General features: G+C 37.0%; 1 protein-coding gene across 4 annotated transcripts in view; it reads left to right on the forward strand.

Moving 5' to 3' along the window:
• LOC110092129 (acyltransferase-like protein At3g26840, chloroplastic) overlaps positions 1-22,549 on the forward strand; it is a 49,482-nt gene that overhangs the window by 11,889 nt on the left and 15,044 nt on the right. For 3 of the 4 annotated variants that reach the window (XR_003701060.1, XR_003701059.1, XM_020816524.2), the window contains exons 7-10: positions 2,386-2,507; positions 9,996-10,104; positions 14,079-14,209; positions 14,346-14,715. Coding sequence is in view for 2 of the 4 variants with exons in the window: in XM_020816524.2 (XP_020672183.2) it covers positions 2,386-2,507; positions 9,996-10,104; positions 14,079-14,209; positions 14,346-14,715 (732 nt within the window). In the remaining 2 variants the exon portion in view is untranslated. Of the gene's footprint in view, positions 1-2,385; positions 2,508-5,348; positions 5,440-9,995; positions 10,105-14,078; positions 14,210-14,345; positions 14,716-22,549 lie in introns of all 4 variants that reach the window. The other variant, XM_028695663.1, reaches the window with a different exon arrangement.

Consider the following 22,549-nt stretch of genomic DNA (forward strand, 5'->3'; position numbering starts at 1 on the left):
AGGTGCTATTCGATTGTGATCTACCAATATCTATCAATTATCTCCTTTGTATGATGTTTGTGGTCCATCGATAACCTCCTAATGTAACAATCTAACTCGTTAAAATCTTGCCACATATTTATCAAACACAAAACCTATATCTGACAATGCTTCATAACATGTGTAGGCTCTAAGTCATCAAAAATATTTTAAAATAATCCAAAGGAGATGTGCATTCTCTCTTGTTATGAATAGTCAATTTTTTCACGATTGAGTCAAACTACTTTTTACTCGTTCAATATGCATGAGTAGATTATCCGCTTTTGTTATGACTTAAAGTTGACTAGAAATGGTCAAAATGGAGCATAATAAACAACCATCCAAATATGTCTGATAGGTGATTCCTCAAAACTGCTAAAATTGGGGATCACTTTAGCATATACATTAGCTAACCATTGACATAGTAAATTCATCGAGAGGAGAGTTGGCGCAATCTACTTCTCATGAAAACTTTATAATAATATAACGATGATCAATGCGTCCAATTGAACTTCACCACCTCCAAATCTGATATGAATTTGCAAATAACATCCAAGTTTGGGTGGCCCAAGTAGAATTTTCCAATAATAGGAAACAAAGTGGTTTGATAAGCTCAGAGCTCTTATCATCAGAGAAAATGATCACATGATTACCATGAAAAATAGAAGCTTTCTTATTTTGAGGTTGATCCGAGTCTTGATGGGAATTGGATGGAAGGAGATGGATGCTACCCCAATCTCGACAACCTGCCAATCATATTTGTAAGGGAACAAAAAACTTGAGCAACATGAGGAGTAGACTTTGAGATGATAACATTCACTAGAATAGGTGGCGGTGACTATGAGATGATAACATTCACCATAATAGGTGGCAGTGAGTAGTAGTGTCACTAAAACCCTAGGAAATTGTCAAAGAGGGAGATGACTAGGATGAATTTTGTAGTGAGGAGAGGGAAAGCTGGCTAGTGCAGCCCAATAGAAGCAAGCACAAGAGCTTTACTCTTCTAGAATGAGGAAATGTGAAAGCCATTTGGTGAGAAGAGTGATGGTTGATGAGTGAGGAAGAGAACAGTGCTATAGTTGTAGATGGTTCGATGACAACCAATAGGTTTGGCAATCCACAATGTAGGTAGTGCTGATGCTCTCCTAGCTCACATGTGCGAGGTGATGCAGAAGCTTGCACAAGAGGGAGCCACTCGTACAAATTAAAAGCACACGCAATAGATGCTGACACACGTAGGAGAATTAGGGCTCCAAGCGGACGGAAAAGTGGCCCGATGTCGGGATGGAGGTGTGATGTTGCTCACGAGACAAGACGAAGGTGCTATGAAGGGAGATGATCAATTAATATAAATTCATGTGAGAAATGAAAATTATAAACTTCGGTTCATGAATATTTAGGTGGTAAGGGAAGTTTGATCCTACTGAATTTGTAAGAAATATTGGCAGTGTGAACAATGAAACTTTCGTAAATGCATTCCTATTTTCTTTGATTATCCATTGTGTGATTTTTGGGAGGAATATTTTGTGAAATTTGATCACGGCTATTAAATTCTCAGGTTGTACGGTTTGAATGTCAGTTTCCTCTATTATTGGTGTTCTGCTTTGATCATTGACAAGATATATGTTGTATTGCTTATCTCTTGCTTTGTGTGACAAGTTCCCTTAAATCAATGCATTGGTTAATGAATTCATACATCTCACTAATAATATTTTTTTTTCAGAGTCTTATATACTTGGTGGATTTTGAAGCATACTGTTACAGTAATTCCTTCAGATTGCATCCTCTCCCCTTATGATCTGTTCTGGCTTTACAGATCATGCTCTTTTATCTACTGTTATTTCTTGAAATTTTTAAGATTTTTGTATCCCATCTGAAAGTTTTTCAGTTTGTTATACTTAGCAGATGGTATATATATTTTCCCATATGCACTTTCTGTATTTTCCTGTGCCAAAAACTCATCATGGAGTTGATTCGATTCCTAAAGAATGTATAGGCTTTACATGTACAGTGCCTATTACTTTTTGCTTTACATAATCATCTCACCAACACTGATGACGCCCTTGCACAGCTATCTTGAAGCTCACCTATTTACGTTTACTGAGAAGTTTACACAATAAAATGAAGTTTATATACTAAAAGTGAATCTTTTATTCTTAATAGGCTGTCATAAGCTTCTAGAGTAGGTTATTTGAAGTTGAATCTGACTCTTATTGTTCTACACATCATTTTTTTTTTTCAGTTTGCACGCTTGGCTGTCAATTTCCATAAATTGATTTCAATTTTCATCATTATTTAAGCCCATTTTAATTTATTTCAGTGATTATATATGCATGCTATGATTTAATTTATTCATTTATTGTGTAGTTCCTTGCTGAAATTCTTCCAAAAGAATCACTTCAATGGAAATTACAATTGCTTAAATCTGCATCCTCTTATGTGGATCCTCGGCTGCACACTGTAAAAGCTCAGACTCTATTACTTGCCAGGTACAGAAAATTTAGAACTCTCTATGGTTGTCTGGACTGCTGGGATATATTCTCATGTGATTCCCTAGATATCTCCTCTCAATAACAGTGCCCGTTCAATAGAAATTCTACAATGAAGGAAAGGGAAGTTGCTTGTAGATGTTCGAAACAGCTATTTTCATGCTGGAAAACTTGATTTCATGGTTGGTCGTTATTTGGAAAAGCATTATAATAATCGTTTTGATACCTAATTTATGAAGAGGTTGCAAGCTTGCATTGTCAACTCAGGACCTATTTATTCACTTCAATTCAGAACACTTTTAATTTATTTACTTCAACTTTGAACCCAAGATTTCCACCTACTAAAATAGAATCAAGAACTTGTCTTCCTACATTCCATAAACTATTATAATCAACTCATTGTTTAAAATTGCGCAATTAGAGCGCGCCTCATTGCAATTCCATCCCGTAGCGCATTGAGGCGAATGCTTTGAACCCAATTCGTGAGGCGTACGCCTCAAATCTGTAGAGGCGCGCTATTCGACTTCGTTAGCTGCACCACCCATAATGTCGAGTACCTCATTTCGTTCTTGCTATTCGACTCCGTCTGCTGCACCTCCCATAAGGTAGAGTTTTGAACTATTCGCTAAAAGCTTCTTCGCCTTCTTTGACGATGTTTCATGCTCGATCAAAAGTTAGGATAGTCGGCGACGTGCCCTATATAATACCCAAATTTTTAAAAATGTAAGCTTAATGTTTTTGGCATAACAAGTTTCCAAAGTTACCCCATTTTATCATTTCCCTATAAAACATTATAGGTATTTTCATTAAACCCCATTTGTAATTTGGAGTATTTTGACATATATATAAGTATATCTAAATTACAAGCCTGTTAATATATTTAATAAGAATAATTAAACTTGAGTTTTTAATTGAATGTAATTAACAAGTAGTAATTATATATTACTGTTTGCTGTATCAGAATTTGGTTCCCACTTACACCTGCATGTAATGGCTGATTTCCTTGATGGCTAAAACCCAGTGCTGGGAGTTGATTTGGGAAGTCAGTAGTGGGAAAAACATTAGGATATTATAATAATTTATAATCTAAGTAAAGCACTAGTAAGCATTAGCCTTTCCATCCCATTTCCCCGTCACTTGGCTTCTGGCATTCAAAGGAGCAGCAGGCCGTTAGCAAGAGGGGAAAACTACTTCTGTAGGCTATTATTGTAGATGAAGAGTTCAGAGGAGGAAACATTAAGGTAAGAAAAGAAAACATTAAGGCTGCTGTAGGCTGTGAAGTGTTATAAATTGTAAAATCTGTTTGTTGTTTGCTGAATTTAGTGAAGAAACCTTCTGTTAGTTAAATTCAGCTGAGCAAATAAAAGGGAGTGAAGAAGAGAGGAAGGTTGGGAGGGAAAAGAAAGGATTATTGCTGCCATTTGCTGAAATGCTGCTGCAGTTTGTTGAATTCCGATTGCAGAAATCAATTCCTGTTGGCTGCAATCAGTAAGAAAAAGGGGAGAAAAGTTGAAATCAGCTAAGAAATTAATCAAGAGTTATAAAATTTGCTTTTTTTAGAATTTGCTAGAATAAATGTTACTCATTTCAATAAAGAGTAGGGCTGTGGTTGCTGGGAGAGGAAATTTATGGAGAAGTTGTTGTGCTGTAATTGTTGAAATTTCTGAAAAGTATAGCTGTAATTGCGGCAATTGCTGAAAGTTGTATTTGTTGAAGTTTCTGAAATTACTGAAATTAATGTGGCTGAAATCACTCCAGTTGCTGAATTTAGGTGACTGAAATTAGCTGCGGAAAGGGAGAGAAAAAGGTTGAAGGCAGTAGGTAACTAAGGAGAGGAAGCGGAAAGAGAGCTAAGGGAAGGAGTGGGTTGAATGAGGAGAGGTTTGGTGGAGGTGGTGTACAAAAGGAAAAAAAGACAAAGTCTAGGAGAACTAATTCCTAGTAAGATGAGATACCCAAACTATGGTATATGAAATAAAAATAAAAACTTTATATAATTGTAAACTCACATTTTGTATGATTTTGATGACATTAATTCCAGTTTCATTCTATAGTTGGTTAATAATTCAATAAACATTTATTGCAATAGCATATTTTTATTATAATTGTTATGAAATGTAAAATATATTAAAAAGGTGAGATATGTCATATATGAGGATTGACTCGCACATGTAAAGCCGAAAGAGCTGACGAGATAAGCATACAGTCTCAAAATTCTAAAACTTGGGAATTTAAACCCAACCTTGAATAAGAGAACAATTTCAATTCTAAAAGTTGGGAATGCATATCCAACTTTGAATTAGAAAGTTGTGAGTGTGCAAAATCCTATAGTCATCATATGACTTGTATAAAAGTATTGAATAGTAAATATAATATAAATTATTATTATTTACATCTTATGTCTATTATAAAAATTTTCATGTGTTTTCAATTAATTACAAACATGTTTATTATTTTTTATACAGTGCTTGCGTATTTTATTGAGCTCTAGCTCATCAACACTTGTTGTATTGTAGGAAAGAGGAAGGAGACAGTGGGATATTAGACAGAACAATTGGCTGCCTTTTTTGTGCATATGTTTTAGGTGTATATAGAGGTTAGAGTAGAAGCTGCACAGACCAAATTTTGGATATGTAAATTTTTTTTGGATGTTAGTAAGCTCTATATTTTATATGATGTGTTAAATATGCTTCTAGTTATGAAAACTTGACTATATTTGAGAATTGAAAAAACTTGATGTTTCGGGATAGTCTGGATAGACTATTTCCTACTTACTTGAGCCTGATAGAAGTATTGTAGGATAGTCTTGTTTACATATTCTTCTTCTCTATTGCACTCCAGGTTAACTAAAAAGAGAGTCAAAATGGGGTGTGACACCTTATTGGATCGGAAGTCAGGAGCGTTCGACGACATTCTTCTTGTTGGATTGGAAGTAATGACTCGAGTTTGCTTGTTGTAGCAGTAAATATTTTTCTTTTCTTAAATGTGCTTCGTCAATCGAGTAGGTAGATCATTCGCCTCTTTCAACTCGTATGTTGTTGTTCGACTTGCCTTTACAATTTTTTTTTCTTTTTTTGCATGATTAAATAATTATTAACAATTAATATAACTTATTCTTACATGTATATAAATGTCATTAGAAAATAGGTCTATAAATGCGTGCTAAGACATTGACAAAGAATTTCAAGAAGACAAAAGTGTTTACCCCTTCGTATAATATACATTATTGCTCTCAATTGGTTTGAATAATTAGTGGCAACCCCACTTTCTTCTTAGATTAATATATATATATATATATATATATATATATATATAACCTATTTTTAGTTTCATTGCTTGTATTTGCATGATGATTTGATTTTCTCATGTAGTGTATGATATATTTGCATATCAGTGTAGTGCTACTACGATATAGTGCATTCTACATGCTATGCTTGCATAATGCATTTTACATGCTGCAATGTGTGTTGTGTATGCATTTTATATGCCTTTCAAGCATTTGCAAGGTGCATAAGTTTTTCTGAAGGGCCTATGAGCACCTTTTTTCTGCTTGTTCGAACTTTGCGGATTCGGTGGTGTGCTTCAGCAACGCATAGCTCTATACTACTTGGATTCTCTATTTGTTGTTCAACTTGCATCAGAGAATATTTCATGTTGTCAATTTTCATTTTAATTGCATTTTATTTTGATCATCCAATTAGATTCTGTTCCCTGCAATTTATTATTCAAGTTATGTTCCTTGCATTATGTTTAAGTTCGGTCGATTGTTCACTGAAAAATTCGACACTCCCGACGTCTCCTTTGTTTAGGAGAATTTTGGGGAGTCTTAGCCTCCCTACCACATTAAGAAAGACGTGCATGATTAGTGTCGGGCGATACTGCGGTCCTAATCTTCAATCCCACCACACTAAGAAAGGCGTGCATAAGTCTTCAGGGGTACCTGTTTGAAAGCGCAGTTTTTCTCAGCAGGCATAGAAGCTCATACACATGTACTTAGATTTTACCTTGCCATGTTAAGAAAAGCATGCACGAGGCTCACCCGCCTTGCCGCAAGCACTACAACGAGTTTCCTCCCACCGCGCTAAGAAAAAGGCACATTGGTTGCTCGCCGCGCTGCGTCGAAAGCAGGATTTGGAGATTTTTTAGTTTTAGGTGCCACTATACCTTAGCGAAAATTGGCGGCAACGGCGGTGTCAATGTTGAGGGCACGATGGTCAAGGAAGTGCACACCAAAACTTTCTTTTATTTTTTTTTTACCGATGCTAATATTGCTAATAATAATAACATAAGAGGGGGGATTGTTTGGATGGTTGCTGGAGCCTGGAAGCAAGGTGGCTGGAGGAGGTTGTAGTGAAGTGTTAGTGCAATGGTTTGGGTTATTTAAGTGGAGTTTGATGGAGGAGATGGCTGAGTGGGCTGATTTAAGTGGGCTGATGGGCTGTTGTAGGTGGAGCTGTGAGGAGGATAGGAGGGCTGGGTGGTTCACTAGACAAGTGCTGGACAGCAGGAAAATCAGCCCAGTACAGTGGGCTGTGAGGGCTAGTGGTCTGTTTGGAGTGGGATGATGTTGAGGTATGCAGATGAGGAGGAATGGGCTGCAAGTGATGGTTGGTAGTGGGCTGTAGGGTGGAGCAGCTTCTGTATGGAGTGGGCTGTAGAGATGTTCACGTGAAGAGGAGTGTAGTGAGGGAGCTTACAGCTTCTGTTGTTTGGTTTGCTATTTGTGGACAGCAACTAGTACAGGTAGAGAGGAGAAGACAGCCGGCTTTCAAAGTTTCGATGTGAGCTTTTGGTGGATTGGAACTTGGAAGTGGTAGCTTACGGTTGGGTTGAATAGAGAAGGGAGGAATGTGGGCTAGTTTGTGTAAGAGGCTAGTTTGTAGTGGTTTATAGAAAAGGAAGTGAACGTGGTTGTTGGAGAGGAAGCTGTTGTTGTGTTGTGGAGTGTGGAGTGTGGAGTGGCTGTGTTCAATTGTGAGGAGAAAGGGAGTTGTGTGGAGAGGATTTGGAGAATAAGTGGGGAGTTTCTTGTGTATGGGAGATGGTTGTTGTTGGTTGAGGGAGATGGCAGTAGTTCTGGTAAAGCAGGATTGTAGTTGTTGTGGTTTGAAAGGCTGCAGGCAGCAGCCTAGAATGGAGAGGAGCTGCTGTATGGAACTTTGTATGAGAACGACAGGGCTCCTGCTAGTTGTCGGTTGCTATGTAGTGGAGTTGATGGCTAAGTAGTAGAAGGGAAGGGAGGAATGGCTGCTTGTGGAGCTGCTTGCTATTTAGTGGCTGGAGAAAGCTTTGGCTGCTACTGGGTGCAAGCAGAGGGACGGAGGGAGCAGCTGACTTCGGTTTGTCTGCTAGGGAGTTTCACGGCAGAGACTAGAGAGGGCTGGGATGGCAGACCAGGCTGTAGTGGCGTGGGATGGAGTTGTAGGAGAGGAGGAGATGAAATGAGGGGGGCTGTTGGACACGAGGAACGGAACAGGTTGTGAGCACTGAAGTGTGAACAGAGGCGGGCATGATATAGAATAGGTTAATTAAATATTTTTTTCTTTTGCTGCCATCTGATGGACAGGGAGTGGGTGGCTGGCAATAGGGAATGTGCAGGCGGCTTGAGGCAGCGATTTTGATAGGGATAAGAGGATTTGGGGGCATAATTCAGCGAGGATAGGGATGTGAGTTATGGCACTGGGATTAAATTTTTTATTTTGTTTTGATGTAGCCATAGGATGTAGGATTGGGCGGCTAGATAAAAGTTCAGCAGGAATTTAACAGTGATAAGGTGATGAGCAGATTTTTAATTTGATCTGATTTGATTTTTTTTGTTGGATCATCAAATTTTATTAAAGTAATATTTCTAATAGGTAAGAGATTGATTTCTTGTAGAACGTCTCGTCGATCACACACCTCAATTTGTGTCTCAATTTCCGTACATCGCCTCGAAACTCGTGCAAATTGCATTGCAATCATGCAAGGATCCATGCAATATTAAAGTCTTTTCTTGGTATTTTCAACATTCTAGGCACGACTTTGAAGTTCGTTGTGCGAACGGATTATGTTCGGGCAACGTCGAGCATCGAAACTCATGTTGATTTTGCTTGTCCTATAATATTGACAATATTACTGTCAATTCTAAGTATTCTCGACGTTCCGGAAGCAACGACTAAGTCTGTTTTGCAATCGGGTGACGTTTGGGAAATGTCGTGCATCGTCACGTTTGTAAGCCGTCAATTTCAACTGCCGTCATTCAATTCAATTGTGAGGGGTCCCCTTTAGGTAAATCTGATGCTCTGATCGTATGTGTACAATCCGTTTGACAATTGAAGATCATTTGGGTAGTTTTCACTGGCATCGCTCTTGCCAACAATCATGCTTGTTGTTATTTTTGATTGAGTTGCGCATGAATGACTCTTCCTCAGCAAATTCGGTGTCCTGAGCGCATCAGTGCGATCTATTTCACGATCAGATAAAGTTTTGAGCCATTTTGATGGCGATCGAGGTGCCCCTATGCTCTGATAAACGACATATCCATTATTCTTCTTTTTTAACACACTCAATTGATCATGGAACATATGTAGAGGTCAACAGTTCTACAAACAAAATTTGGCCAGGCATAAAAAAAAATAGAAGTAAATATTTTAAATTTTTTTTAGAAGTAAAAGAAATATGATGCTAGATAAATTTAATGAAAGGGTTCTATTATGAAGAAAAATGCAAAGGGTTATTAACAAACCATCAACACAACATTTTCTTACATCTCAAGCATTTCTCTACACTATTATTATACTTACCTCAAATATCCAACAGTTCGCACCTCAAATATCCAACAGTTTTCACATCCATCAACCCTAACAAAACTGAAGCATCTTTTTTTCTTTTTTGAAATAACAGTGTAAACTCATTATTACAAATATAGCAAGATTTTATTGGAAAAATGTTTTTTTCCTCAATTTATCTCATAAATCTGTTGATTGGGAACTCTTGTCTACTGGAGGTCGTTTGTGCTCATTAGTCATTCCTTAGTTGTTCACAAGGATTGGAACCAGAGAGGAGGGCTTGTGCAGATAAAATGATCTTCACTTATTGTCAGAATGCCTTTGCTTAAAATGGGATGGTGGTGGTGGCTACTATAAAAGGAGGAAAAAGAAATTAGAGGTAGGAGTGGGGTCAGGTTTCAACCTCCTGATGAAAAGTGGGATTAGGGTTAAGACTTTAATTATTTAAGAAAAAGTTTTCTGAAGTTTTGATGATATTTTGTGTTCTATGAAGCAAATCGCCTGCTTAATATCAAAAGAGAGATTTTTCATGGTATTTGCATAGAAAGGGGTATTTTATTTTATTTTTTGAGTGATGCATCATGCATGTTTGGTCTTATTACTTGGAGTACTGAAGAATGTAAGCTGCTATATATGTGTAGTATGCATCATTTTTACCTACTGAATGTTAAAAGTTTTTGGCGTCTCAGAACAGTGGCTTGATACCATGTTATTTTTTTAGTGGAAAGGATCAATTGTTTCCCAGCTCTGAAGAAGCCAGAAGGCTTTGCAAAATATTGCCCAAATGCAGAGTACGCTATTTCAACAATAGCAGCCACAATCTTTTCCTGGTATTTGATCTTTTCAAGTTCTTCCCATTGATGCTTCATTCATGGGAAACGAAGATCTTGCTTATTTCCTTTTGTCGTGTTAATAAATATGCTTCAGGATGGACTTCACATGCGTAATGCTTTAGATGTTATTGCTAAAATTAGGCTATTTATAATGAAAACTGTCTTGAGAAGAGTTATTAATGTTTCTTGCATTCTATGAAGTTTTATTTCAATCAATTTGTTTAGACTAAATACAAGTTGATGAAACCATATGATTCAGTTGGATTTAAAAACATAAGAAATCTTTAACACAATTGCTATGAGCCCGATTGCTACAAAAATTATTACTTTACCGTACCAAAACATCAAAACATAGAATAATGCTGATTCCTAGAAAAATTTAAAAAAAAGAAAATGCATCAAATTTGAGGCAAAAATTCGCCTGCAAAAGCACTGAATGCATAGAAGCAGGAAAAAGGTAGAATACGCCGAATACTATCGCGCAGTCAAGGTAATCTGATGAATGCGCCAATCTATTAGGCGCATTCAAACAATGCGCCAATTCATTAGGCGCATTGTATGAATGCGCCATTCATGCCGGCGTATCTGCTTCTTCTGAAATACTTTAGCAAACATGCTTCTTCTCCTAAATTAAACTGCTGACAAGCTCGTTTCAAAAATTTGGCCCCTATTGGCTGCATTACTCATGCAAGTGGGGTATAAGTAATAAAGAAACTGAAATGGAAATGGGGAAATCCCATGCCTTTCCTCCTAAGCTAGGATATGGAATCTCAATTGGCAAATGCTGAAGGGCTACTGCAGCACACCAATCTGATGTAGGGAGGGGGGCGGAGGGGTTCAAAACAAGTTGAGTTGAAATTTTTGTAAGTTCTACTCGAGTCAGATCATTAATGAGCCTCTTCTTATGTTTCAGCTCGTAAATGCTTTCCCACTACTTAATTCAGCTCATAATTTGTGTATTTATTGTCAAATCTAGATTCATTCCCCCTCCTTTACTCCCCTCTCTAAAGACCCTTTGGTTTCCCCACTTGTGCCTCTTCTCCTCCATTTGTCTTCTCGATTTCCCCCTTGCTGGTTGGTTTCCCGTGCCTTGCCCCTTTGTCTCCTGTGCTGGCTCTTCGGGTCCCTTGCTGGCTGGTTTCCCGTGCCCTGATGCTTTGCCTCCTATGCTGGCTTTTCGGGTCCCTTGCTGGCTGGTTTCCCGTGGCTATTTGGGAAGGATTTCGGTGGCTTCTTCCCTGTTTTTCTGTGCAGAATTCCTGCTAGCTGTTTGCTGTCTTTTGGCCTTTCATTTGATGTCTTTTAGCCTTCTAGTTCCTTCTTTTAATTAAGACATTAAATGTGTTTTAGGTGGTTGTTTGGCTGCCCTTTTCTTCTATAAATAGGTGTTTTGAGATGTTAAAATGATGGAAAATATGCAATTTTTGGAATGGAAAAACTGAAGGTTTTTCTTGGAAAAGCTTGAGAGCTTGTTCCATTTCTTCCTCTCCTTCTTGGGATAGCTTGCGAGCTTCTCCTATCTTCGTCTTGGACTTCTTGCCTCCTTCTCTCCGCATGTACCATTCCACTTGTATCCTTCTTCTCAATCCAAGAAAGCAACTTTAGGTGTACTTTTATATTTGTATTTGTGTCAAACATTTGTAAGCGTCATTTGTAAGTCTTTTATTTTATAAAAGTTATAATTTGTCTATTTTGTCATATTTTGTTTGGTTTTGAATATTTTTTGTATTTTCTATTATCTAGGAAGTTTATGTTTTTGCTAGCAAAAATTTGTGGCCCTTTAGGGTTGGAGGGGGATCTGGTGAAAGAAACATGCATGCGGTGTTGAGGGAGCTCCATGCATGACAAATGGAAATGAGAGAGTTACGTTGACATATAAACGAAACCAGGACATGACATGTCCATGTCACATTTATTTTTGAGTGAACTTAGTTGGTGAATGACACAAATTGGATTAAAACTTACATATATATACATTTCCAATTATTCATGCCAACTGCAAGTATAAAGCTTAAGCTATTTGTTGAATATTATGGATAGGAGAGAACAGTAAAAAAAGTGGATCAGGGGGGTATGATGAAAATCAGATTTATTTAGGTTTAGATAATTAGGGTTGATGATTTTGTCATAAACTGAAAAACTTGCTCTATAATTGTTTGAATTTTAATCAACTTGAAATCATAGTCAATTTGCCTCAACTTGTGGATGGATCACTTGAAAATAATTTTATTAAATTTGAAATTAACTCGATATATATAAATACACGTGTATTTGTGTGTGTGAATTTAGGAGAAATTAAAATTAAGAGATTTATTTTGAATTAGCTCAAAATTAGCAGTTTTTGCTCAACTTGAACTTGATTTGAGTTCAAATAATTTTTTATTTATTTTGAATTTAGGCTAGTGCACTTGAACTTGATTTAACACTGCCGGCATCGATAATGTTAAAGTGGCATTTGTTTTGTCTAATTAATCTAAAACAATTGTGTAAGTTTATCCTACAAATACCATGATGTCACACATCAGGAGAGTTTAAATCCTAAAATTGTGCAAGTTTGTCCTACTTGTACTACTTGTATAACTCAGTCTCTGTTATTGTCCCGTTGTAGTGTCATTGTTGTAAGTTCTTATTATGGTTGTAATTTATGAACTTAAGTGGCATTTAGGGATTTCATTTTGTTAATTTGTTATTATTTTTTATAATTTTATCAAGAGCTAGGATGTATTAAATTTTTTTGTATCCCAGTCAAGGAGGTTGTCTGTTCCAAATGAAGGAAATCAAGCCACGAGTTGTTCCAAGTGAAGCTACACATGTGTAATGCATTTTCACTGATCAAGAGACATTTCATGATTTAAAGAGCTACAACTATCAACCCATTGCCTACCCAAAACAATGACGCATGTTCCTGGAATTAAGGAGTCATCCTCTACACTCCTCCAAGCTGCCAGACCAGCCCCCTTCTTTTATGGGTTTAAATATGTTGTATTTGATGATGAGTATAAACTAACAGGAAGGGATCTTCAAAGATTTTACTTGGAGGCGTGATTAAACGGTGTTTGCTTTGTGGGATTCATCCGATCTCAAATCTTTAATGAGATTTTAGCTTTGTGCTTTTTTATGTATCTTTTTTAATTTTATCTAATATGACATCCTTCACATCCCAAAATTTATCAGCACTCACATCTACTTCATCTCCATAATCCAATCCTCACAACTCCACCTCTTGATTTTGAAGCAATATCAAACTCTAGCTTCATCAACCAATCTCAATTACTCTCATTTCCCCTTACCTCCATCCACCAAACGCCAGATCTTATCTTTACATCTGCATTATCTCTGAGACACTCCATCCCAAAGGCCATGCCACTTTTTCACTCTCCACAAAAACCCACAAACCTAGGAAAATCAACTACTCTCCTTCACCCTAACCACTAAACCACCCTTTCCAAACACTACACCCAAGGGAGATCTAACCATCTCTCAGCCTCTTCTAAATTGCCCTCCTCTTTACATCAATTCAACGCCACCACTACGAAGGCCTTCCCCTCTATTAACACATTCATTCACCTCATCAAGAGTGTTAGATCCCTCCATTCAATAAAACCCTGGAGACCTCATCTCCTGTCATACCATATATACTTTTTTTTAAATGATAAGTATGTCATAGGCGAAATTTTCCGGTCAATTTTAACAATTAATGTTTATGAGATTTCTGTCACATGTGAGGCCTTTTTATTAACCAACAGTTCTATGTAATCTCGTAGATCCTATAAATAAGGTGCCACTCTTGTGGAAGTCCTTTTTTCTGAACTTTTTTTTTTTTATCAGCTTGGGGCTCTCTTAATTTTTTTTATCTAATATTTTTTTCCTCTTAGACATGATATGCATTAATTTAATTCTTAATTTTTATACTTTGAAAATTCTTTTGCTTGTGTCTTCCATAATCAATTCATGGGTGTAAACTGATTCAGGAAGAAAGTTTCGATATAGTAAATGTTATGAAGGGTTCTTGCTATTATCGTCGATCAAGCTATAAAGATTATGTCTCAGATTACCTTCCACCAACGCCTTATGAGTTCCAGAAGATAAGTGAACAATACAGGTGAGACAAAACTGGTATCTGTTAAAGTTTCATGTTTATGTCAGAAATGTACGTACAGCTTCAGCATTTTTTTTTGGTTGATGATAGCGTGTGACATGTAACGGATAAAAATCTAACATATCTCTGTTTTATTTAGATGGATTAACATAGCTGCCAGTCCAGTGATGCTGTCAACTTTAGAAAGTGGACAAATAGTAAAGGGTCTTGCAGGGATTCCTTCAGAGGGGCCAGTTCTTCTTGTTGGATACCACATGCTTATGGGTTTTGAAGCTGGCCCACTCGTCATCAGGTTCTTAAATGAAAAGAATATACATCTTCGTGCAGTAGGTCATCCCTTTTTGTTTAATAGAGATTCGGAAATGTTAATGTTAGATTCATCAACATATGATGGTATGAGAACTATGGGTGTAGTGCCAGTCTCTGGAACTACTTTGTACAAGCTTCTTTCAAGGAAATCATTTGTCCTACTGTATCCCGGGGGTGCTCGTGAAGCTCTCCACAAGAAGGTAATTTTTAAGCTGTTTTAGTTCTGGAATGTAATCCTATGTGAAACTGTGTCCATTAAGTTGCTCGATTGGTTTCAAAACAAAATTGCATGTAATCCATGAATATCTATGTTCAATGAATACCATGGCAATGACAAGTTCCATGCTCATAGAAAAATAATATAATTCACTTGCATTGTTGGGTTGCCTTTATTGTAATATGAGGTTCACTGGTTTTAGTCCTACAAATGATCTCTCTGCAATGCAATGATAAGACTGTCATCAACCACCTTTTATTTTATATTAATGGGAGTTTCATGCACGTTGTATGCACTTTACTAGTGTTTTTGCTCGAGAACTATTTAATGCTTTGTTTGCTTTAAATCTAAGGCTACTTTATCTATATTTAACTTTATTGGTTTTAATATATCGTCTAGGTGTGACTCTCTTATTGCAGGCATGGTTAATAATGTTGATTTGCTACCATTGTGATATTCTTGCTCGAGTTTAGGAGCTCAAATTGCTAAGGGTAGGTTTGATTGGAGCCTTGTGGACTAAGTAATGTCATTTAGTTAAATATGACGCACATTCGCATTTGGATTGCCAGCAATGACCAAGAAAAAGGCTCACCTAATCATAACAACAACCAGTATTATCTTGTGAAAGATAAATATGATGAGATATAGGTTTGATGTTTAGAACTGCTAGCTAACACATTAAAGTAGTTATTACTTGGACCTGGACCTAAAACGTTTAGATATGATTGCAATCTACCCTCTATGACCTTTACTTATTCTGTCTTCAAGTAACATATTAATCATCAGCTGTGGATCCAGATTTTTTACATTGCAAACCCAACCAACTATTTATAGCTTATGAGGCTGCTAGAATATCCTCATGTCTGTAAAAGTTGCATGATTTATAGAAAGATAAATATTCTATACATTCAGGAAACTAAATGGGTTGGAGAGAATGTTTGATGTTTTGAATTGCTAGCTAACACATTAAAGTATTTATTACTTGGATTGGACCTACAACATTTAGATATGATTGCGATATATACTCTATGACCTTCACTTGTGCTGTCTCCAAGTAACATCTTATTCACTTGGCTACAGGGGCATCAACAGCTCTGTTTCTAGATTATTTACATTGCAAACCCAACCAACTATTTATAGCTTATGAGGCAGCTAAAATATCCTCATGTATGTAAAAGTTGCATTGAAATGAATTTTACAACTACATGCTTATATGGGTATTATAATTTATAGGAAGATAAATATTCTATACATTTAGAAAACTAAATGCTGACCCCACGTAGTGGGATAAAGGCTAGATGTTGTTGTTGTTGTTGTTGTTGTACATTTAGAAAACTAAATGGATTGGAGAGAATTCTAAGGAGATTGATAGTTTATGATTTAAACTATAGTGTTCAGGTAGGAGTCGTATTAAAAATAGTATAGGTGTGATTATAAATAAGAGTTTGAGGATAATATTGTATAAATTAATAGAATTGGTGTAAAATTATAGCTTTAAATATTGTTGTTGATGCTAAAAATATTAATATTATAAGTGGTTATGCTCATGAAGTAGGTTTGGATATATGTTCAAATTAAAATTTTGAAATGACTTCGTAATTTTAATATAAAAGATATCTTCTGAAGAAAAATTTTATTAGGGGAGATTTAAATGAACATGCTGGCAGAGTTGTTGAAAATTTTAAAAGTATTCATGGCCGCTATGAGTTTGGAGAGACTAATAAAGGTGGTGTTGACCTCAACTGCTAATAAAAAAAAGAGAGCCAAATAGAAATAAAAAATGCTAAAAGTCATTACCTTAGGTGGTGCTCTGCCGCAAATCCTGCCCAATTCCTGTGGAAGCAGTCGCCCATATCTCTGCAAACGGCGCCAAAAAATGTCGTATCATGCGTGCTCTGCCTCAACTCGGCTCTTCGGGTTGTTAAATACAACAACGAACGAAGCTTTTAAACCTTCGCTTATCCTTTCTCCCGCAAACCTCACGCTCAAAAACACCGCATGCCTTCAATTTGCCCAACGCCTCCGACCGACAAAGCCAAGGCCAAAGCCTTCCGAGCCCCACCTCCCTGCCTCTTCCTCTTACTCCACCCGAACTCATCACAACCCATTCTGACACCTCCTCCTTCAACTTCGACGACATTCTCCTCCTGTAAGTTCGGAAGTTACGACACGTTAATCGGAAGCAATGACGGGAATCGCTGCCTGTGAAGATAACTTTCTTCCTTCCACGATCCTCAGCCGTTTAAAACTTAGTCGAACCCCTCTCCAAGATGCAAGCAGAGAGAGAGAGAGAGACATACCTAGTCATTCAAACTCATCGAAGCCTCAATCCAGGGCCGACAGTTTCCTCTGCTTCTTCCTCCTGATCCAACCCCGATCTCCCCTACTCGAAGCCGCCCCAGACTCCTGTCGAGCTCCTCTTACCAACTGAACTCCTCCCTACACATAGCGCAAGAAACCTCCAATAGCTGACCGCTTCCTATACCCATACCCGAATCCCAGCTCAGCCGAGAGCTCTGCCCGATCTCCCCCTCTGTCGAATCAGGGCTGAGGACCTTCTATAACCCGTCGCTTGAGCCAACCCGACGACACCTAGCAAACCTATCAACCTGCAACACTCGACCTCCTATAGTTAGTTAGGTAAACTTTTTTTTAGTTATTAACTGTATTAATTACTATTATTATAAATATTATTATTATTATATTATTGTTGTTGTTGTAATATTAACATTAATTATTTATTAGTATTAAATATTATTGTTAACAATAATATTACTACTAATAATTTTATTAAATTATAATATTATCATTATCAATATAATGATTATATATATATATTATATATATATATATATATATATAATATATATATATATGGAGATAAAAAAAATGTGTTGCCTCGATCTATGTGCCAACACTGTCGTCATCAACATTGCGAAGGTATAATGCTCTATAAACTTGGAAAACCCACTTTGGCGCTTGTAACACGACGAACAACCGCCTACGCACGCTTTTCTCTAGCGTGGTAGGAGGGAATTCGTTGTGATGCTTGCGACAGGGCGGGCAATCTCCTAAACCCCATTTTGGTGTTAGCAACGCACTGGAAAAACTAACTCATGATGCTTTCTCTAGCGTGGTGAGAAGGGAATCCGGGTGCGATGCCTATGGCGAGGCGGGGTCAAATGTAAATTGCTTACTTTAAACTAGTGCATAAAGACCCATGCACGCCTTTCTCTGGCGTGGTGGGGGGGACGAAAATTATGGTCGCGGTGTCCTATGACACTAACCGTGCACGCTTTTCTCTAGCGTGGCGGGAGGCCCAGTTTTCTATAGTTTCCCCTAAATGGGAGAGACGCCGGGAGGCTGCCGAAATTTTGGATGAACACAAGACTATATTTGGACACAAAAATGATTTATAAAAATACTTGAGCTTAAATGAAATGAATTTGAACATGAAATGGATTCAAATGCAAGCATTGATTTAAATAAAAGAAGGAGACCTATTTGAACATTAAGAGGGGACTTCATGAACTTGACTTGGACCATAGAGGGCTTGAACACAACAAAGGACTTGAATCAGTTTTTGGACATCATGGGACATATTTTTAACAAGTGAATATTGAACAAATGATATTGGACTTAAACTTTAATTAAAACCTAATTTTTTAAAATGAGACTCGTGAATCATAAAGATGACTCAATCAAAGACAAATAAATAAGAAGGGGACTCATGTATGAGTTAGTTACAAACCTTGGCATGGAATTTTTGAACAATTAGCTTGTAACGATCATCTCAATTGGGATGCAAATGAATGAATATATCAAACTTGTCATACTCATTGAATCATCTTCCAAGACAAAGAATTTGCAAATACATTTTGGGAGATGTGGCTTGATCACAAAGCCATGATATGGGGCTTTCAGATCATGATGAATGACATGTAACTTTGCAAAGCAACAACATTAATCATACAAGCAAAGACATGTGATACATGCAATAATAAATTTGTGATCGATATCATCATACAAGCAAGCGATTGAAAACAAATTCTCAATATATGCAAACGAACAAGCAACGATCCAAGGCTCTCTTCAAGTGATGATATGAAACTCCTCAATCATGAATAACAATTAATAGGGAGCGAACAAATGGTGCAAACAGAACATGTTGGTTGCAAAAAAATGCCACGAGATTCTCAACTCATCCATGAACTAAATCCCCTGACGGACATTGCAAATTCTTATGTCAACAGTGGTGATCGACGAGCAACCTTTATCCCATTCATATTTATGGGAGATGTATGATGATTGGAACAAATATATTGATGTTCTTATAAGCAAAGAACAAGAAGAGCATAAGGGCTAATGATTTGATTATAAAGCCATAGTTTGAGCTTTTAGACCATACCAAATGACTCATAGCATTGGATCTAATTCATCCTTAAGAAACATTCAATGAGAATTGTAAGACATGTGGCAATATACCTATGATCAATAGAAAGGAATTTCCTACAAATGTTCAAAACATTCATGCTAAATGGGAGGAAGGTATTGAAGGGGCAATAATCATTGGGAGCATTCTGAAGCCATTTTCAAGGGTGAGAGAACCATGATGCATACAATAAGCCACATATAAATAATAATGAAAGGGCATATAGAGTGTACAAAATGCACACTAGTTGTGGTGGCATTTCCACAGCAGATGTTGAGTGACATATGGATGAAGAATATTGAGAGCTATGAATTACAGATGAGGATCAGCAATAAGTGGCAGATGATACAACACCCTTGCATTCAAATGCCACCCAACATTAAGTACGTACGGTGTCCTCCCACGAGTAAAGACACATGACATATGGCAAAAAGTGAGCTCCCATGGACCGCTGTAGGAAATCTGCTACATGCACTACATATCACCTGCGAGCAAATACAAAGGAACTATGACAAATGCAATCTCCTACAAGCTGTTATAGAAGACCCGTAGTACGACGCCACCGGATTTGCAACTCTCGTACAAGCGGACAGAAGGCGCCAACAAAGTCTGAAATAAATACCTCCCGCACATGAACCGTAATTTGTATACACATAGGTACACAAAAAAGGAGGGGGTATGCAATCACTAAACCCGCTTGAGCCTCGACGAGCGTGTTATTGGTACACACGTGATGTCTATGAATGCTGCATGGGTTAATAAATTCGAACTCGATCCTCCTAAGTAATGGGAGTCGACAAGATTCAACAAACAACTATAAAATGCCCCTCAAACACCTGCATGAGCCCCGACGAGCGTGTTTTGAATATAGATGTGATGTCTAGGGATGCTGCGCGGGTCGATAAGTGAATTCAAGTTTGAACCCGATCCTTCTATATGGATCAATAAGAGTCAACAAGGTTCGAGCCAATAAACAAATATACGGTCGCGACGACCGGTATATTTATTTTACTACATTCATATTAGGCTTTCAAGGCCTATAACAATGAGAATTCATTAACAAAAGCACAGGGTTCGAATCATTGGATAGATATGCGATGACGAAGTCGACCGGAATATTTATCTTATACATTCATATTAGGCCTTCAAGGTCTATAACAAAAGAAATTCATTCTCAAGGCCATAAAGCCTAAAAAATCTGATCCTCTGTCGATAACTCGACAGAGTTGATAAGATTCAATCAATAATGAGAAATAACCAAACATCCCTGATGGCCGCGTTGAACAAAAATTTCAACCGGAAAGATCCATTCCAAATACTTTAAATGTCCATCAAAATCCAAAATTCCAATGTCATTTCAATTTCAAGATATTTAAAATTGAAAATCAAACCATTGAACACTTAAAGCAAAGTTCATCCATCATCCATAACAGTTTGCCGAGGTGGACAAATTTAAATATAACTTTAGCTCACATAGAGTCAAATACCTAGTCAAAAATATCACTAGGATCCATTCTCAAACAATCTCTTGTCAATAAGGACGTGGTATGTGTCCTCTGACCAGCGGTTTTGTCGCCAAATGGCACTGCAGGATAAACGGTTATGACCCGTGGCCCTCTGAACCTAGTGGTTTTGCCGCCAAATGGCACCACGAAATACCGGTTATGGCCAGAGCCGATACGCTCCTTAGTGGCATCAAATCCTTGAGATATGAATCAATAGGATATAATCAATAGGGCACAAAGCCCTCTATTAGCTAAGGTGGATTCAAATTTTGCCCCCTTAGGCAAATATTCACCCTAGGTCTACAAGGTACCTTTGGACGAAGAAACCCATGGCTGCCGACAATGATCCTTCTGTCAGGTTGGGTTGACTGCCTCCTCTGACTAAGTAGATCAGGGACCGCGATGGTCAGGGACGACGGAATCATGGGATCTTGATCGGGTCTATCATCTATTCCCCCACCATTCGCTTTAAGTGCAAGATGGTTAAATTTTTACTTTAAATATCAAACTTCTCAAATATCTCTACCCAAATTTCCAAACATTCAAACTTTTTGAAATACCCAACCCATACTGCTACTATAGCTAGATACCACATATCTCTACGTATCTGATTGACGACTAGCCTTAATCGAAAGTTCTCTCTCGTGATCGGGAGGGGTAATTAACTATAGGGGCTTGCGCCTATAGGAAACTAGAACTCAAATCATAAAGTCCTCGCAAAATGGGGGCGAAATCTCTGGGTAGTGTCTTATCTACAAACCCATTTGCCTTCCCAAAATTTACCCCGGAACTTATCCGTTAAAACTCCCTCGTCAAAGAAAGCAATCAGTCAGGTGGAGGCCGGGGCCGAATTTTCGGAGCCCACAGGTGGTAGCACTATATTATATTTTGCTCTAGTTTTTTATTTTGTAATTGCTAATGCCTTAATTTAAGAAATGAGAGAAGCATCTCTTCACTTATAAGAATGGATATAAGAAAACCCAAATTGATTATTTTTTTTGAAAAAAATAGATCATTTAGATTACAAATATTATAAAGTCATTTTGAGTGAAATATGTATTCAACATTGCTTAATAGTTTTGAACTTTGAGATTAAGAGATGGAATATGAAATAAAATAACGTATTATCCTAAGATTATATTAGGGCATTTAAAGAACACTAAAAAAATATTTTTGAGAGTTAGATTCAAGATTTTGAGATTTGATTGTGCATAAGGAAGCTAATATTATGTGGGAAAAAGTAGTTAGTGATATTAAGAATGTTGTAAAAGATTTGGTTGAAGATCAAAAGGAAAATTTTTTCATAGTAAAAATAGTTGGTTGTGAAATCAAAATATTAAAGAAAAGATAAAAAAATAAGAAGCTTTTTATAAAAAAAAATTTAGATATAAAAGCTCAAAAAATTGGGAAAAATTCTGAGAGGCCCGTATAGTCTAAGAAAGCAATATGCGTTGCAAAAAATTTATCTTTTAATAATTTATTTAATATATTTGATACTAAGGAGGGTGAAATATATAAGTTGGCTAAGCAAAGAGGTATGAGAAATAAGGATTTAATCCAATTAAAGTGCATTAAAGATAAAGATCAAAAAATGATTTTATTAGAGGATATTTAATAAAGATGGATGATATATTTTGATCAGTTTTTCTATGAAGATTGTGAGAATACAATTGAATTTAGTGACCTAGCACCCTAAATAAAAATAGAAATTTTTGTTTTTATCGGCGTATTACTAAAATCGAAGTTAAAAAGGCTTTAAAGAAAATAAAGTGTGGAAAAGCTGGTGGATCTGAGGATATTCCAAAAGAGGTGTTGATATGCTTAGCAGATGATGGAATTTCTTGTCTTATAAAATTTTTTAATATTATTTTTAAGACTAA

Source organism: Dendrobium catenatum, unplaced genomic scaffold, assembly GCF_001605985.2.
Source record: "Dendrobium catenatum unplaced genomic scaffold, ASM160598v2 fragScaff_scaffold_665, whole genome shotgun sequence".
NCBI lineage: Eukaryota > Viridiplantae > Streptophyta > Magnoliopsida > Asparagales > Orchidaceae > Dendrobium > Dendrobium catenatum.